Source organism: Oryzias latipes, chromosome 12 (genome assembly GCF_002234675.1).
Source record: "Oryzias latipes chromosome 12, ASM223467v1".
NCBI classification, from domain to species: domain Eukaryota; kingdom Metazoa; phylum Chordata; class Actinopteri; order Beloniformes; family Adrianichthyidae; genus Oryzias; species Oryzias latipes.
In genome coordinates this window covers 14638610-14657968 of record NC_019870.2, presented here as the reverse complement: position 1 = coordinate 14657968, position 19359 = coordinate 14638610, and the positions used below count along the sequence as shown (strand labels likewise).

General features: G+C 37.3%; 2 protein-coding genes across 2 annotated transcripts; both read right to left on the bottom strand.

Annotated features, from left to right (window-relative positions):
- Nucleotides 1-1687: 1687 nt before the first annotated feature.
- Nucleotides 1688-9856, bottom strand: LOC101174682 (cytosolic purine 5'-nucleotidase). The gene is made up of 17 exons (XM_004074816.4): nucleotides 9618-9856; nucleotides 8566-8639; nucleotides 8373-8490; nucleotides 8169-8264; nucleotides 7267-7358; nucleotides 7125-7182; nucleotides 6948-7041; nucleotides 6813-6866; nucleotides 6646-6729; nucleotides 6508-6543; nucleotides 6321-6428; nucleotides 6164-6230; nucleotides 4578-4748; nucleotides 4442-4493; nucleotides 3667-3727; nucleotides 3293-3469; nucleotides 1688-3179 (listed from the first exon to the last, which is right to left on the bottom strand). Exons 1-17 carry the CDS (start codon nucleotides 9677-9679, stop codon nucleotides 3087-3089), a joined length of 1497 nt encoding a protein of 498 aa, XP_004074864.1. The 5' UTR covers nucleotides 9680-9856; the 3' UTR covers nucleotides 1688-3086.
- Nucleotides 9857-12633: 2777 nt separating this feature from the next.
- LOC101167557 (solute carrier family 2, facilitated glucose transporter member 5) lies at nucleotides 12634-17823 on the bottom strand. Its single transcript, XM_020707719.2, has 12 exons — nucleotides 17530-17823; nucleotides 17299-17397; nucleotides 17068-17228; nucleotides 16868-16992; nucleotides 16631-16760; nucleotides 14433-14581; nucleotides 14145-14332; nucleotides 13879-13989; nucleotides 13603-13704; nucleotides 13447-13522; nucleotides 13231-13358; nucleotides 12634-13153 (listed from the first exon to the last, which is right to left on the bottom strand). Exons 1-12 carry the CDS (start codon nucleotides 17584-17586, stop codon nucleotides 12938-12940), a joined length of 1542 nt encoding a protein of 513 aa, XP_020563378.1. The 5' UTR covers nucleotides 17587-17823; the 3' UTR covers nucleotides 12634-12937.
- Between the last annotated feature and the right edge of the window lie 1536 nt (nucleotides 17824-19359).

Below are 19359 nucleotides of genomic sequence, written 5' to 3'. Positions count from 1 at the left end.
TAATAAAAAAGCAGTCCTTTCCAAGGTTCTGAGATTTAGGTTTCCTCTGTAGACAGAGGGCCTGCATGCCTTACAGACTCTCAGTAGACACAAAAAATTCCTCTGAATATTTAAGTGTTTCTGGGTCAAATGTCAACATTTTCAGTCGAGTTTTACTTGACGGAAATTTGTAGACGCAGGACGGGAGAGTTACTCCGACTGCAGCAGCAAATCTGTGGCAGACTGGCTTAATAAAGATAGGAATGAAAGAGTTGACCCAGTCAAAGTCCAGACCTTTAACTTAATTGTGCTCAAACCTTTAGAGACGTAAATAAAAACTACAAGGCTAAGCTAAAATCCTTCCAAAACAATGTTAGATACAGATCAACTAAAGAAAACAAGACTTTTTATGGTTTTTACTGGATATTTAGGCATATATTGGATGATTTAAACCCTTTTGTAAAGCAAGGAACTGTTCTATACAATAAAAAGAGAGACTGTATTTCCTACAAATGTCAATTTGTCAATTCATGGTTGTTTGATATGGAACATCCAAGCAAAGACTGGTTCTCTGCTTTTTCATGGTTCTGCGCATCATAAAATAGATGGGGCTTTACGTTTACACCACGAGCTTCTTTGAAAAATTAAAGACAATGTTTTCAGGTATTTTATGACTGCTTCCAAAAGCCTCCACCTCCTTTCCCATCTCACTGTCATTACTGAAGGTGTAAGCAGGATTTTTTTTTAAGTCATGCTTCTCTGGAGTAAGGTGTGGGTGACATTCCAAACAGAAGTCAAAGAAACTGGTACTTTTATGCTTCTGTTGTAGAGCAGAAACACATGCTATTGTCCAACAAAGGTGAAAGATCTGTCTTACCGCTCCCAACAGATATTAATTATATATATACACACACATTACTAAATAGTTCTTGTCTTTGTCCAGCCACTTTTGAGTTTTTGAAGCTTATTTACGTCCACCTGAAAGGAATACTTGTTGTCAGACTAAACACAGTCAGCAGGACTATGACATTTAAAAGGTGAAAAGGGGCCTCCACTAGTTTCCTCTCAGGGTTTTAGTTTGTGAAGAGAGAAGGACAGAAATTTAGCCTCATCGGACTCAACACGCAGATTCTAAAAGGTTTCTACTCATTTTTGATGCCTGTCAAAAGATGGAAGTTGCAAGGAAGAACATTAAAGCTATTTTCTGATGATATTAATTCACAATAAACAAATATTAATGATATGAAGGTTTCAACATGGATCTGGAAAATAGGAAATCGTCCTGCTGGTTCCCACTAACTGGTACTTTTGTGCTTCTGTTGAACAGCAGGAACACATGGTATTGTCCAACAAAGGTGAAATATCTTTGTCTTTCCGCTCCCAACAGATGAGAAAAAACATTTTTTAAATACCTTTTTAAGGAAATTATATATAGAGAGAGAGAGGCAAACAACAATAAGTAGATGCAACCAATGAACAATGGACAGAAAGATGGAAACAAACAAGAGCAGATGGGAAACAAGACATGAAATCATGCAGGAAATGTGTGTTTACCCAGACCAGGAGCAGATGAATGAACACAAAGACACAAACCATCAGGGAAAAACATCAGAAAATTTAAGAAATCTCAGGATCTTTGCTATCATAAAATCACAGAGGGGATCAGATTGAAAGGGAATCAAATCATTTCAATTGAAAATGAGTCCTATTATGCTTCAGTCGTCTTTTATTTTTTTAAATTAAGATTCATTCACATCACATTTATTCACATTCCCTTAAAGAATGGTTGTTTTCTGCTTTTAGTATTCTGATGCTGGAAAGGGCAAAAAAGCTGAAACCAGCAAAAAGGCGCAGAAATACAGAGCCATGCGTGAACAAGCCGTGCATTTGTGCAGGAGCACAACAGGAAAACGTCCCTCCTCAGTTCTGCAAGAAGAGAAGACTATTTCCTCCAAGGTAAAAATATAATATGCAATCACATGAGCTGTGACATCATGCTGTTAGGAACAGGGAATGCATGTGTGTGTTCGCGGCACTGGCTGAATCATTACCTGACAGACCAAATTGTGCGTGTGTGTTTGTGTTGCTGTATGTATTGTATAAATATCACAACTGATCATATCAGCGTTTTTTAGATTTGGACAGAAGCTCCTCATTTTAACCTGTATTGCCTCTTCGATAAGTGTAAAGTAGAACGATGTGTTTCAGGGATCTATGGAGCAGCTTAACAAAAAACAACAAGCCTTATTCAGTCTCACATGAAATCAATTAACATTATTGTGAAAAATATAAATAAATTACGCAGTGATGTGTAAGGCTGATATTATTGCAAGAAATGTGATATAATCCTGCTCAAACAGGCATTGATCAATTTTGCTGCAGATGGATTGAGTGCCATCTAGCGGGCTGATTATGAAGTTCAACTAGAACCCGCATGGCGAAAAACCACAAATGCATTCCAATTACTTTTAGATTTTTTTTTTATATTTCGCAACTGTTTTATATATTAAAATGGATATTTATTTTATTCCGTAACAAAAGTAATAGAGTTAATAAAGCAGTAAAAAAGTAAAATTTCCTGAAAAGAACAACTTGAATCTAACTTATACTCACAATCCTAAAAGTGTTCACTCTATTTAAATTAACCCTGGATTTGTTTTTGTTTTTATTCCAATTGCAACATGTTTTGTAACATTTAGATGTCATAACAACTAATGTCCAGCAGAGGGAGCAGTGAGTCTTGTAAAGGAGCGTTATTTCCCCGATCTGTTTTTTAATTTTAAATTTTTGGAAACATTTTTAAACAATAGGCTTTAGTTGTTAAACACACTTAAACGATTTTCTCTTTATAAATTCGTACAATAATAAAATCACCACAAAGACATTGTTTAGTTATATTTTTTCAAAGGAGGTTGTGGGGGTGGAGATGTGGACCGGAAGTTGACCATGTAGAGGTAAAGAACTCGCTTAAGAAGCCTTTCATCTCCACACAGGCGCAGTTACCTTCATCCTTTCTTCAAAAAAAAAACTCCGGTTGTGTCTCTTAGGTTATAAAAAATTAAATGAAGTGTTGACATATTTTTTTCTCCTTCGGTTTATTTTGTTAGTCAGTTTCCGTTTGTTGCGACTGCGTGGTTTTTCACTCTCAGCTCAGTTGAAGCAACCTCAGCGGAGTTTTGACAAGCAGCTTCGTGAGGCATCTGAAGAACAGACACAGCGGGATGACCATCTTTCCATTTTTTCTTTTCTTTTTCTTTTTTTAGAGAGACTTCAAGAGTGTCTTTCTTGTGCATGAATGAAGTAGTTGACTGACCAGGACAGGGGGAGCCATGAAGAGGTAATTGAAGGGGTAGTGAAGCAGATTGATGCAGGAGGACGAGTACAGGTCTGCGTAACGGATCAGCTGGCTGGCGAACAGCGTCTGCGTAGAGCCGCTGCGCAGTAGACTGCCCATCTGACCGTAGGACATGTCCATTCTGTGGGTCAGCACCTAAAACAGGGGGGGTTATTGTCTGTTTCTCTGGAAAACATGGAGGAATGCCTAAAGGCTATTTTGTGTTAAAATGTCATTAACATGCACTCACAGACAGGAGGAGGTTAGAAAACAGAAAATATCATTTCAAAAACGTCTCTCTACATATAAATATATATTAAAAAAAGAAATATTTTAAAGTTGAGTGACTTTACCCTCATTCTGGTCTGAATTGCTCCAATGTCAGGACATCCCCGACTACCGCTGTCCAGGTGCCTGTAAAATAATTAAAAAAATAACTTCAGGATAATATAATACCATACTAAAACACTATAAAAAATGTTTTAAAGCTACTTACATTTTATTCTGCACATATAACTCCATTAATGAGCACAAAGGCAAACACGTTCCGATTAATTATGACAAAAAGTGTTCTCGCTCCCCCTGCTGGCCAAAGTGCGTACAACACTAACAACATTTTGAGTCGCATTACGTAACAAAAAGCGACTAAAAGTTGGAAATTAAAAAAATTATTATGCAAATGTAGGTGATTTTCAGACTAAATTTAAATTCACTACATGAACTAACAAATGTTACAAGACATGAGGAGGATTTTTTAATACAGCATAAAATAAATTGTTTGTGTAGTATGAAAAAAAATTAAAAGGCAACCCATGTATGTACATTTATTATTCAAGATAGACAGAAATACTTCATTCTTTGCGACCATATCTTTTTTAAAATATTTAGTTAAATGAAAATTAATTATATTAATTATTACTGCGGATATTTGCCGATTGGTTGTTTTTTTCTTTCTACTTATCAAAGTAATCTCTTCTTTATTAATAAGATTAGAAATATCTGAATAATTTGTTGTTACTCAGCAATCTATATGTAAGATAATACATTTACTTTGCTATAAATAAATATGTGAGTGATGATTACAAAACCAATATTTTACTTTTGTTCATAAACCTTTACAAGACTTACTTGTATAGTTCTGCTAAGAAAACGTCCAGTCGTTTCAGTTCTTCGAAGAGGTCTGAAAACGGCAAAAACATTTTTACATCTCAGAAATAAAAAACACAATATCAATAGAAACCTAAATAAGGATTAAATTTCTCACTTTGCTTTTCCTCCCACACCTGCAGCTCCTTGGTGAGCTCTGGAACAACCAGGAAAGTCTTCCATCCCTGCCGTTTCTTGGATTTAAGAATGTCGCCAAAGATATGGTCGCCAACATAAAGGATGTCTTTGCCTTTAACACCCAACAGATCACACACTGTGTCTGAAGAACCTGAAAAACACAAAAGCAACTTGAAAGAAATTAAAGTATAGAAATTGTCTTTATTTCTAGCTCTTCATGTTCTCATTTATTCAATAATCAGATTCAAGAATTATAATATTCTGAATTAGAGATTCAAGAATTTGATTTATTTATATAGACAGATTAAAATATTTGTTTCCAATGTTATGAAATGTTCCCGCAATAAAAAAATTAATTAAATTTAAATTGAGAATACCAAACCTTTTCACCTATCATCTATTAAAGCCCACTCTGATGAAAATCATGTTTGAGTTTTTGACATGTACGTCTGGCATTTTTCTAATGAAAGAGAACAAAAGTAATTAGAAAAAATCATTTCATTTGTACATTTTTGAGTATTTCTCCTGTCAATCAAACTGTCGCAAAGGCGCTTGGTTTGAATTAATGAGCCATTGTGATGTCACAACGGCCCAGTGGTGCATGTGCATTGCTTAAGCTCCCTGATTTGCCCCGTCCAGTGTGAAATGTGTTCTACGCGATTGTGTTCAAAATCTGACTGAGTTTGAAAGCTTGCTGTCCCGCATTAACCTGAGAGGGGGAAAATAAAAAAAAGAATAAACTCACTTGCCCTTTTTTCAGTATTGCCTTGATGAAAATAAGAAAAATCTTATAAAGTTCAGGAGGCCTGAGCAGGCTGGCTCCCCCGCAGCGCCTCACCTCCCCGGGTGTACCCACCCAACTGTACCCATTTTTTGTGCATTTTTCATGGACTTATCCTCTTTTTCATGTGTAATTTTATTGAACAGCAGGGTCTGGTACTTATTTTCGTTTTGTCATTCCTCATGTTGTTCAAATAGGATTGATAAGAAACCAAAAATATGATTCTTTATCGCTAAAGATAAACTTTTGAGAATAGAGACTGTCAGTCTGTGTCGTTTGTGCCCCCCTTGTGTCAAGCTCTTCACCGCAAGACACAGCTATCATCATCATCAAGGGGGGATCAAGGGCGGGGCTACTCAGCTCAGCACCAATGGCCACGCCCATGTGGAGGAGATTTTGGAAACAGATGCTTCAGATTAACATGAATTTAGGTTGTGGTATTTTGGTTAAAAACTTCAGAAACACAGTTAAAATACCACTTGGAATGTTATAAAAAATGTCATTGGCATTGAGCAAATGCCTAATCTCTAATCCTAATAAATGCAGATGAATTTACAGTTTAACCCTTGTGCTATCACAGGCATTTGTGATCTTCACTGGTGTCCATGGATTACATGAAATCTTTCCACCTTTATCCACCTTTGTCATGGTAGGGAGAACACGTCAAAGTAAGGGTGGGGTCATCTAAGATAGCACAAGGGTTAACCGGTAATTTGGTGTTTTATTTGCGTGTTACAAAAACCTTTGTCTCTGTTTGGTTCATAAAATTGACAATGTGGACTCACCTCCAGAGTACACTGTTCCATGCTGCAGGTCGCCGGTGTAAGTCCCAATGCGCAGTTTTCCTGTGTTCTGTGAAAAATGCAACCATTTTTTTTATTAGGAACCTAACAAAGCTATTTTGTTGACTTTTCAAACCTCACTAAGAGACAGTTCTCATACAGTGTCCACTTGTCTCAGCACGGTCCCATCTCCAAAGAACAGTGGCTTCCTGGTATCCACGACAACAAGGTCAAAGTAGGAGCGCCAAGGCAGTTTTGGAGTTCCAGGCTGGAATAAACAACAAAAGCAGAGATTTTGTGAGCCTTTTAAAATCCATAAAATCTCACCCCACTCACAACTATCTTACCTTAACATTGCTTTCAAATAGGTACCTCATGATAGCCTTTTGCAAAAAGGAAATTTAAAGAAAACATTGATGTAGATTATCAAATCATGTTAGGTCTCTCTTTTGCAGTCCTGATGTCATACAATCAAAAGCGCTCACCTCAGTGTAGTTGTAATCACTGTTGGTGGCAAGGAAGACCTTGGCCACCTCTTTCATTCGAGTTAAAAGCACAGGAATATTTGGCTGCAAAAACAAAAAAAGAAAGAAAGAAACAATGCTGTCTTGAATGATGTCCTGCAAATGCAGCAAACTCAATGTCTACTCACATCTCTGACAACGTATTTCTCCAAGTTCTTGATAGTTTGTTCCTTCAAGATACCCTGTATGTCCCAGATGAACCATTTTAGACTAGCACACAACGATTCTCTATCAGTTTTAGAAATTGCTCTTTTGTAGCTCACAGAGTCATGAATGAAGTCCATGGCATCTCGAACGTCCTGGAACATGCTTCTGTAGGACATGAACAAATCGCCATGCTGGAAACCTTTCAGCAGGCTAAGTTTGACAGGAAAGGTTACGAAAAGTTAGTACATCCTTTTTTAGGGTTTAAAGTGAAAAGACAAACGATCTCTACTTACTTTGTATATCTGTTGCATCTGGTGAAGAAATCTACCAGGCAGGCATAGATGTACGTCTCTGCAAGATGCAAGATTTAATGTAATTTTTAATCAATGAATTCATCTAATGCAATAAAGGGAGAAAATGACCTATTTTTTTTACCTGAAAGATTGAAGAGGGTGTTAAGTATGTAGAAACGCTCTGTATCGTCTCTTTGGATGAACTTGTTGGGGTAGTAGTTCTGGATGTCTTCCCTTTGTAGAAAAAGAATCAACGACTGAGACACTGTCTCAAACTGTATTCATAAACAAAGAAATGTAGATAATTACCTAAATCAAAGCTGCTATTTGTCAGACTGTTACATAATTTTGCTGAATTTTTAATAATGCAAGAAAAAAAATACTAAAACAAACCTAAAATATGATATAAAACCTATTGGGAAAACACAGGTGGGGCCACCATGGAAACTGTGGACAAACTTAGCATAACTTTATGGTTTTGGTGATGCCAAACCGTCTTATAAATGCAATTTATTTCACTGTTTTCCTATATTTTTTGTAGTTTTGTAAAGGTTTGGTAAAGCTGTTTTGTGCTGGTTAGAACATTAAAAATTACGTCAACTACAGCACATTTTTTGTATCTTTTAAATCATTTTTATAAAATAGTAATTCCTCCCTTTGACATCTATGACGATGTCTTCATTTATCTCAATTATTATTCTCAGTTAACTTCATTTAATTTACTATTTTTGTTATTTTACAGAAGAGTTATCTACATTTAAATCTTTAAAATTCACTTAGATTGCTCAACTCTGAATTAATAAGGTATTTCACTTGTGCTGCTTTTTAATCTCTGTTATATTTTGTATTCCTGACTTGTTTCTTTATTCGTCCCTACAGGTGGCTTGGGCTTTGTGTTCGTTTCCATCGGTAAAGCAGCAGGTCATCACGTTTCCCTCCAGAGTGAAAAAATCTGTGAGCTGATGTGGATTAAAGATTCTGCTAAATGTATTATTGTTGTGTGTGGAGGTTTTTCTCTTTTTGTTCTTTTGCTTTTGTCATTACCCTCTGAGGAATCGGAAGCCGTGAGTGCACACCAACACATTGCCGTTAGAATCCACCTTCAAGAGGTTCCCATATTTGGTGTCAACCACCAAACCTCTGGTAGGAAAAAAACAAAACAAAAAAGAAACAATTTCTGATGACTTTTTGGGTTAAACGACAAGAAAAAATTGTGGAATTGTTAAAAAAGTTTGCAAAGACACGTACCGAGTGGGGAAGCTGGGGTCATACGTGTATCGCAGAATCTCGTGCGGGTATCCAACAGACACCATTCTGTCTCTGAGTAGCTCAAAGCCCATGCTTTCATAGTCAGGAGACTTGTAGGCTGCAAACAGAAAGACAGGCAATAAGTTCCAGTAAAAGTTTCAGACATCTAGCGGTGCGTCATCTTTTTACTTACCAACCAAGGTGTAGTCCATATCAAAGCCATAGCATTTGATGTTTTCAAGAGTCAGACTTCTGTTGACAAATATTCTATAAACAGAAGCCAGAAGTCAGAAATACACAGTTTGTTACATACATGTCATTTTTGTCATCAAATTATTTGGGATTTTCTTCTTTTTCCCTTTTTTGGAAATGTTGGTTACCTTAATGTGAAATACGGTCATTTTGAGTAATCAGTCTATATGTGTAACAAGGTTTTGAAAGAAATGAAAAAATGCACCTACTAACAAAAAAAACGTCAAACAAAAAAATGAAATCCAACAAAATGAAGAAATAAACTTCTCTTCAAAAGAGGTTCTGTTGGTAGCAGAACAATTTGAACTCCAGACTGTAACAACAAATTGACCCAAAACTAATCATAAAACCATTTAAAAGGGTTAATCTGATAAATATGTGACTTGAAATAAGTTATCGTCATCAGTTCTGTATTTTTGCCAAGTTCTTTGATGTGTGCAGCAGCTTTTTAGGACTGTTTTCCAGCAGACTGCATGCTGCTCACCTCAGTGCAAACTTCCTCTGCTCTTTGGTGAGGGGTGGAGCTGGGTGGAGGTATGTGATGTTATCAGTTTGCTATCATTTCCACTGTTTCCAGAGACTGCTATTGACCCAACCTGATGTATTTTTGATGTATTGTTCTGTTTTAACACATCAATCCACTTTAATAGTTTCAATCAAGCTCGCCCCATTCTCAGTCTGTCTGCAGCATCTCAGTTTTCCAAGAAGAGCTGATATTTTTCTGTTGTTTAGAATTTCATGACACATTTTAGAAATTCTCTTAGCTTTAAGGAGTTTGTAAAACTTTTACATTTTTTAGTAAAAAATAATTGTACTTAAAAAAGGGATTAAAAAAGTTGGCTACACGTTTTTGACAATGTTTGTTGATATAAATATCTAAAAAAAGTATATTCAAAATGGGCACAAATATATAAATGAAAACATATTATTTTTAACTTAAAAATAAGAATTTCAGCTGTGAAACTTTCTTGTAAATATCAGAAATAAACTCACTTTTTCTCGAACCCTGTTTTCAGTGCGGGCTCACAGCTGGAGGAGCTGGCTAAGTTGTCCATGGCTCTTGGGTGAAGCAGCTTTGCGGACAGCTGTCGGTCATCGAGATGAGAAATGGTCAAGTGTGTGGGCGTGGCTCTAAAGTGTTTTCTTTTTGTTTGTTTTTTTTGTTGACGTGCGCAGCGTCGAGGTGCTGGACTCTCTGATCCAGCCTCCTCCGCCCGCCTGCGCGTCTTGACGCCGCGCGACTTTCACTTTGAGAGTGAAGATTGCGTTATCAGGGGCGCACAGATGGACCCGAGCCGCGTGCGTGCGTAAGCCACTGGGTGTTCCCTGATGGCCGTCAGTCCTTCTTTGACTTGAAAAGTTCTAAACATTTCACACATTTTGATTTGGGATTTCTTTCATTTCAGTTTGAGTGCTAGTTCTCCAGAAAGGGGGTGGGTGACTATTGCTGTCTTTGTGATCCTACAGACACAGGTTCAATGTTTGCTGCATCTTGTCATAAATAAAGCAGTGTTTCAGTTTTATGCAGCTAAATGTGGAAAAATCTTCTCCATAATGTCTGACAACGTTCAAGTTATGGCAAGAACACCTTTCAGTAACTTTCTAATAAGAGTCCCATTACTAACCTTAGTAAATGCATTATTAACCATTAATTAAATATTTAATAAAGATTTAGCAGACACGTCTATGCATTACTTTGCAATTGTTACATGCAGGGTTTTTTCATTGTCTTTCTTTTGTTTCCTTCCTGCATGTACTTCAAGTGCTGAGAGAAGACACCTGGTGGAGACCTGACGAGCTGTACGATCAGGCCCCAGAGCCAGCCACCAGGCCTGCATATAAGCTTCTGTGGATCACTTGAGGGGGGAGCTCAGATGAATGTGAACAGCTCTTTGTGTTGGAGATTGTGGGAGGTTTGTGGACAGGTAAAGCAGGGTACCCTGTACACCTCACGTAGCTTGCTTTCTGTTAGGCACACTAGGTAAGTTGGTTAGTGCCACCCCTTGTATGTTTTATCACCACTTTACAGATAAGTCAGTGAGACTTTTGTTTTAGGCTGGGTTTTGTTCTATTTATTTCATTCCTTTGGCTCAACCTTAGTCCCTACCTTCCCTCCTCCTCTTCAATAAAACTCTTAAAGGTCATTCATTGTGTGTGTTTATGTTACGTACACTCCAGCCCTAGACCTGTACGTTTGTGGACGTAACAGCAACATTACATGTCTTATTTTATTGCATTTGTTAGCAGTTAACAAATGCTTGTTATTTAACCTTACTTAATGCATTACAAATCTTTAATAACCCTTGTGCTATCCTGGGCACTTTAACATTGGGAGTTGGGTCATCTAGACCCACTAGACAGTGCTCTGAACCTTTTTTCTTCAATGATTTGTGATCTTCACTGGTGTCCATGGATTACATGAAATCTTCCCACCTTTATCCACCTTTGTCATGGTAGGGAGAACACCTTAATGTAAGGGTGGGGTCATCTAAGATAGCACAAGGGTTAAAAGCTTCCCAATGCAATTAAGTTTAGTTTATTTGACAGGAACCATTTACAGGACCATTAGCCAAAGAAAAGATACTTTGTACCAGACTATAGCTCTCAGAGCCAATTTCTGTCTGCAGTCCCCAAGACATACAAATACAAGAATAAACAATTAGCCTTAAAATAATGCAGTGCAATTAAATAAAAGGTACAATCAATTCATTGTAAACAAAATTAAAAATAAAAAAAAATCAAGAGAGGGGGAGAAAAGAAATAAATACATACAAGTTGTCAACACTATTCTTCACCATGTACTATTATAGTTTAATAAATACATTCCTACTTTTTAAAACACTTCATAATTAAGGGAGCCGGTTTAGCTCGTGCTGGTTTGCAGCACCTTCCATCCATGAAACCAGGGTTCGACTCCAGGCTGGTCCCTCTTCCCTTCTCTACTTCTGTGCCAGTCCCAAGCCCGGTTGCTTTGAGAGGGTTGCATCAGGAAGGGCATCCAGCGTAAAACATTGCCAAGTTTACCATGCGACTCGTTAGCTGTGGTGACCCCTGATGGGGAAAAGCCAAAAGGGAAACAACAAAACACTTCATATTTAATAATATTGGCATGTCTGTTTTGTTAAAAATATTTTTTTCTTTTCATTTAGTTAAAATTATTGTATAATTTTAGGTGTGCTAGCAGTTTATTGGACTTAGTTACTGATTTAAAAGAAAACGTTGATTGGTCTGGAGCAGTCCTTTCAGTTATTCTACGCTGGCCATTAGATGTGGACCTGGTTCTGCTCAACATCGTTTAGTGTTATGTATGCATTAACAACATATTAGTTAATATATAAAGCCATGATAATATCCAAAGTAATTATTTATTATGATTGTTTGGAGTTAGGAAGCAAAAGGTTTTACTTGTTGTTTTTAGCCTGACCTAACCCTTTATTAAGTGTTTCCAACCTTTCTTTTTTAATGATCTCTCGTCTTTTAGGAGTATACTCTTTTCTTTGAATTATGTTTTTAAGCAATCACAGTTATGATTGTAAAGTTTTGTTGTGATCTTCCTGTTTATGTGTGATTTTGTCAATGTTTCTGTAAAATACCTTGAATTGTGTTATGTATAACCTGTGCTACACATGCAAATCTGCTTGCCTCTGTCTTATTTGTCATTACTGCGCCATAACTTTTATCTGGATTTCTACAAAGACAATTTTCTTAAGTAATGTTGCAAAACATTGTTTCACACCCTATTAAATGCAAGGACACCTTGGCAACCAGTTGTTTAGATTAGAAAATCAGAAAAAAGGGTCCAAACATCTGGAGCATGTGGATTCCTAAAAAGGAAATAGTAAAAAGTATTTTTTAAGTCGTTGACCACTCTTTAAAAATACTTCTCCCTGTGGCCTCACAGTGCCGATAATCTGGTAAACATGCAGATAGCACTAATTATCTAAAGGAACAAGTTTTCTAATAAGTATAGTCACACCCATGTTTGTCCACTGACTAACTTTACCAAATATTTAAGGTTTTGTAACTTTAATTCAATAAAGAACAACTTCCATTCACCAATGCTTTCACATATAACAAGAGAAGTTTGTTAAACATTAAAAAAAAAGATGTTTAAATTGTTATTTACTGACTCCCTTCGTATAAGCAAGGGTATCTTTTACTCATTTGTTAGTTTATGGGAAAAGGAAGGTTTAGAAATATGAATTAAAAAATAATAAATGCCCTTTCATTTTTTGAATGAGACACTTTTGTGAACAGTGATCTGTTGTCCTTGTTCTCATAAATTTTAGCAGCAAACTCTTTTCTTTGTTGAATCAGAATTTGGTACTACAGGATTTGATTCCACTGGGATCCTGTTCAGAGTGCTTCTTCCTCTGTGACTTGTCATCTTTGCAGTGCATCCTCTCAAACTCAGCAGCTATCTCCAGCACCGTTTGGTTTTTAGTCTCAGGCACGTTGAACGCGACGTACAGCCCACAGATGAGGCAGAACACCAGAAATATGAGGAAGCAGAAACTTTCAAGTTTCTCCTGGAAAATAATAACATTTGAGTCAACAACTGGATTCAAGTCATCTAATCTTTGGATATGTCGAGGCATCGACGTACCACCAGAATGGGGAAAAGCATCCCCAGCACAAACAGGCCCATCCAGTTGATGGTGCAGCCTAGTGTGTATCCTGCTGATTTGAAGGACTGAGTCAGGATTTCTCCAGGAAGAGGAGCCGTTGTTGCAGCTTAGGATCAAGAGCACAGAATTTCCATTTGAGCTGTTATTGCTGATTTAAAAATAAAAAACACTCAATAAGTGATGATTCGACTGACCTGGTCCAATCGCAAAAAAGAAAATGAAGAAGAAGACAAGAACCAAACTGCAGTATGGTAACCAGGAGACGGATTTCTAAGGAGGTTAGAAAGATTAAGGCTCCTGTTCAGAGGTCAAAGTGTGTTTGATGGTGGGAGTGGCCTGTGCTGACTCACTTGAAAGTATACAGTGATGGTGAGCAGACCTAGAGTTACAGACATGGCGATGTAGCCTCTGTAGAGCAAAACTTTTTTGCCCATACTCTCAATAATGATGAACTGCAACCAAAAAATTCTGGTTATTCATGTTTTATCACATGAAATCACAATTTAGCAGACAGATGGGGAAGCCATCACATAAGGGTCAGTCAAAGTAAATAGTTTAAATAAAAAGAAAAATTTTGATGATGAAAAAAGTAGTATTATTGAGTAAATGAGTGAAACTGGACTTACACAAGCTGTGGATGTGATGAGTTCACACAGGCCTGTTCCCAGCGCAGCATAAGCTAACTTATCATGTGGAATTCCTGCTGCACCGAGGACTTCAAATGAATAAAAGTACACCTGAGAAGAAGCATCACAATCTAATATGAAGAGAGTGTTTAACTCTTTAAGTGCAAAAAAAAAGCAAAACATTTGAGCTATTTTGTGGAAAGTTTATGTGTAAAAATGATACTTATCATGGACTGCAGTGCTTCAGATGTGAATGACACACTCACAGCATTGATGCCAGAAAGCTGAAGGGAAATGAAGGCAATAATGATGGTGAGGAGCTGCCAGCGAAGCGATTGGCTCTGAAATAGCTCCAATACTGATTGGTTAGGAATACTGTGCAGGCTGGCTTTCTCCTTCAACATGTCATCCAGCTCCTTGCTGTAGTCGTTTTTGCCCCAGAGCTTTTTAAAAGCTAAGAAAAACAGAAAGGTGGTAGGTTTAAATGAATATGTTTTTGCAGGTAAACAAAAAAAAAAGCTTAAGTAAATGAAGAGAACATCAAAGTTTTAGACCCTTTGCAGAGGCTTGGCTATCCCCTCTCTCGAGCAGCAGGAACCTGGGAGACTCTGGGAGAAACGGCAACGTGAAGAGCTGGAACAACGCTGCGCAACCATTAAATCCAAGGAGCCAAGGCCACTCCTTCTCTGTACCAAGTAACTCCCTGAAAGAGCAACATTTACTTCAGAATGTTGCAATGAAAGAACTGTCATGGTCTCCAAACAGTATCTGGACAGCCATGAGTCTTCTGGATTTCTGGTGGTTTAGCCAGTTACAGATATATAATGTGCACATTTACAATTTTAGGTGCAATTAGATTGACGCATTTTTTTTTTGTAAAGTTTAAGAAACAAGTTTGTAATTAAGTGGGGATTACAGCTGTTTTATCAAGGACACCCTCCTCCCTCCTTAGGCTGGTCAAGGTTACAAAATTACTAAAACAACAAAGATTAAATCGAAAAAAGTTTTATGCAGAGTTTTTATTGTTTATCAGTCATATTAATATGCTTTCTTTTTTCTTTTCTTTTTTAGCTTTGTGACAACTTTCCTTAGCTCTTGTGCACTCCCTGCATTTTGCTCATTTTGAAAAAATATTTTCAATCATTAATTTGGTTGCATGGTATTCTTACAGAAATCTCATAATTGAATTTTTATTACCACTGTCATACCCACTGTACAATGAGTAGGCATACTCAAGCACACCTGGTTATTTTATTTTGTTTTCTTCATTCATTCATCTTCTGATTCATTTTTTCCCTTTTCGGGGTCACGAGGCTGCCAGAGCCTTTACCGGCCACTTGCGGGCGAAGGCAGGGGCTGTCCTGGACAGTCTGTCGCAGGGTCTCAATCACACACCCATGCACACTGACATTCACACCTAGGGACAGGACACACCTGTGAGGTGGGATGGATTGTCTTGGCAAAGGAGAAGTGCTCACTATCACAGATTTAGACAGATTTGTGAACAATATTTTGTGTATGTGGAAAATGTTTCACATCTTTGAGTTCATACCATAAAAAATGGGAGCAAAAACAAAAGTGTTGCGTTTATATTTTTGGTCAGCGTAGAACAAAAAAACGCCCAAACATTCTGTAATGTTAGCATTTCATTTAAAAATGAAATAGTTCTGATATTTAAGAGACAGTCATTTGGGAAAAAAAAAGCATGATCACTGTATAATTAACCGTAAGGAAAATAGCAAAATGTTTTCACACAAAGTAGTTGAGAAATTAAAAAACTAGCCTTTGAAGGGTAAGAATCATGAAAAATGTGAAAAGTGGGACAGTTTTGAAGAGTGGAAGTTATTTTAGAGATTTGTGTAAAAAGTCATTGTTTTAATTGTTATACAGCAGCTTTTATGTGCATATCTTCATCACAAAGGTAACAAGAGAAAGCATTTTATGAAACAAAATGCTGCTGTAATCATACAGTTATTTTGGCTAAACTTTTAAATAAGTATCACAGAGAAGTCTCCCTGATATTAACTATTAAAATGCTCTAAAATGGTAAAATCTTCAACAGGCAAATAGTAACTCAAAAGTTTAAATATATGAAATTTAAGAAATCTTCAGAAGACTTGAAAAAGTTAAATGTTTAAAAAATTTATTTAAAAAGTGGATTAAAAATGACAATATCTGTAGGTTTGTGCACTTCGGTTTGTTTTTTCAGTGATGTTCTTTTGTAATGTTCTGTTTTAAGTTGCCCCCCTGTCACGTCACACCAAGTTCAGGCTCTTACACAACCACAGCTGTCTTTGTTTCAGTGTCTGGTTCTCTGTTTTTGTGGTGCAGGTTATATGTTTTATTCTCCTTTTTTGTTGCTTCTATAGTTCATGTTTCTTTGGCATGTTTAAGTTTCTGCCACCAATTGTGGTCTCCTGCATTTTTAGTTCCTACAACACCAGTTTCTGAAAACATTAGCAGTTTTTAAATATCGGTGGACTTTGGCCAGATGTTGATCAGTAAGTTGTAAGAAATATAAGGATATTGAACAAAAACCTGGGCTGCTTGCCCTGTTAGTCTTGTCTGTCTTCATCTAAAAACATTTGGCCATATCTTTTAATATGTAAAGACATCTTTGATTTGTGGCTTCCATAGTTTTTTTTTGTTTTGTTTTGTTTTCTTACATCATGCTTGTAGTTATTTAAACCCTTGAGGAAAATGAGTTTGGTATGTAAACCCTTTTAAAAGTTAACTTTAGAAATATAGTTACCTGATTCCCAAGAGCTGACCGGAGAATCTTCCCAAAGAGAGAAAGGTGGCAACAGACACGCCGACCATCCCTCTGAGCCTTTTAGGAGCGCATTCAATGAGATACATGGTTTGAGCTGAAAGACCAACTCCTGAATGAAACCACAAGTTAATGAGAACCCAGTTATCTCTGAAAATAATGAGCAAAAAAAAACATCTTAAAACATTGGACCTTTATTGATTTGTGTAATGAGTTTACCTGAGTTAACGCCATAGAGAAATCGTGCTACCATGATCATCTCAAAAGACACAGCTGTTTGGCTCAAAATCATCAGAACAGCTCCAGCTATGGCCACTAAATTATTCAGCAAAAGGCATCGCTTTCTGTAGAAAAGAACACTTTTGTTTCCTTAACGGTGCCACATGTAAGACTGTTAAACTGTGTTTCTTTTCACCAACCTGCCAAATTTCGATGTCAAGGAGCCAGCTGTTAGCGACCCCAGTAACCCCCCAATGCAGAAGATGGAGACAGTGAAGGACCATATGAGAGAGACCTGCCACTCCTCTAAGGAGAAGTCATAGCGTTCCACGCAGGTTCTGTTGATCAGCTTTTTTATAAACTAAAAGCAAAAAATGTATATTTTTTTAAATTCACCCAGAATGTTTATATCTATGGGATGTTCTACTCACAACTGAGGGGGACGTCATCACAGACACACAAAATCCATACTGAAAGGTTCCACCAATACCACAAATAAAAATAGCTGCAACTACAGTAGGGCAGTCCAGCTGTAGATGGGAACAAAAACACAGATATCATATTTTAAGCACATTTCTGGCTCAGTTTACAGACATTGAATAAACATACATATTTAAATGTTTTTATAAAGTAGATATAGAATACTTTCCAACATTACTTACGAGGAAACTTAAGTGCTGCATCATGGCTGGAATCCACTGCCATGTGAGGTTTGTCATATCATTCACTTTCTGATTTACTGAGCACTGAAATCATTAACTTTCTGGTGAAACTGACAAAGTCAGTGTATCTTGTAAATGTTTGAGTGTGGATGACAAATGTGTGCTTGGTTAGCTGAAGGATTTTGCTCAGTGAAAAATTACAGTTGCTGTGCAAAGTTATTTATTGTCCCGTAATCACAAAATCTGAGAAACCTTTACTAAGTAACTGTAGGGACTGGATCTTCAGCCTCCGACCTTTTTTTTTCCTGTCTATTCTTAGAATGAGATATTTTGGATCAAAATGTTTGAACGGCAGAACTACCTCAACAACCTCTGGATAAAGAAAATAAGACTTTGTATAAATTACAACACAACAATGAAATCCAGTTAGAGCTTATAGGCAACTTCCTGAAAGAAGCAGCTATACAAGTGAGGACAGATCTATCTTTGGAGATAAGTTTTATTTTAACTTATATATGTACATCCTCAATCCTGGTACAATCTTTTAGTAGGACTGGCCTCCAAACTCCTCCTGACGTTTTCTATTCCTCTTCCAAGCACCATTTAAATGTGAATTAGTTGAGAGAATGTGCTGAAGGGAAGCTGATGGATCCTCACCTGTCCATCTGTTCAAATTCTGGAGAGAAGGAAAAACATCATAATTAAGTTTGCCTCCCTCCCTCCATCTCCCATATGTCTTTAAGACATTTTCTTTGTCTCTGTAACTTGATGGAAGTCAAAATAATAACTGAATTTCTGTGAAAAAAAGACTTCAAACAACCAAACAAAACACAAACATCCTATGTTTTTATTAAATAAATATACTATTTGGATAGATTCCATCCATCCATTCATTTCCCAAACCTGCTCAATCCCTTTTGGGGTTGTGGGGTTGCTGGAGCCTATCCCAGCCACTGTTTAATGACAGCACACTCTGGATGGTTCGCCAGACCATCACAGTCACACAACCACACACACTCACATCAACACCTAAGGGACAATTTAGAAGGCTGCACTGTCTTAAAACTAAGATAAATCTAATGTTGGGCTGCATGGTGGGTGTAGTGGCCAGCACTCTCACCTCACTGCAAGGCTGAGCTGCTTCAAATCCCATCTGGGACCTTTCTGCATTGAGTTGTTATGTTTTATCCATGCATGCATGGGTTTTCTCCACTTTACTCCCACAGTCCAAAACCATGTTTTATAGGTTAATTTGTGTATCGAAATTGCCCCTAGGTGTGAATGTGAGTGTGTGACCCTGAAAAAGAACAGCAACCTGTTCAGGGTTTACTCTACCTTTGCCCAACTATAGCGGGATTGTCTCCAGCAGCTCTGTGACCCTGAAGAGGATTCATCAGATTTTAAAGATGGATGGGACTATTTACATTCACCAAAGGAACAACAATGCATATTTGTTAACTGCAAGAGGGACCCACAAATGCACAGAGTTAGGATTCAAACCAGCTGGGATTCAAACCATCTCGTCTCGCGCCCCCAGCCGTCCCCCTACTCATCTGGATGAAGCCCATCTCCTCAACTATTTAAGTATGTAGTTGTAGAGTTAGATAAGCTAATTCTCTCTAGTTCTTGTACATTACCTGTCTGTCCTGGGAGTGGATCCCTCCTTCAACCTCTGAAATTTCTTCTTTTTTGCAGAATCTGTTTTTTTAGGAGTTTTTCCATACTGCGAAGGGGGGTTTAGGGGCAGGGATGGGCATTTTAGTTTACTCTGTTTAGTGTAGTTTAGCCTTTACCTATCGAATTCTCTGACTTTATATTCTTTATGATTCA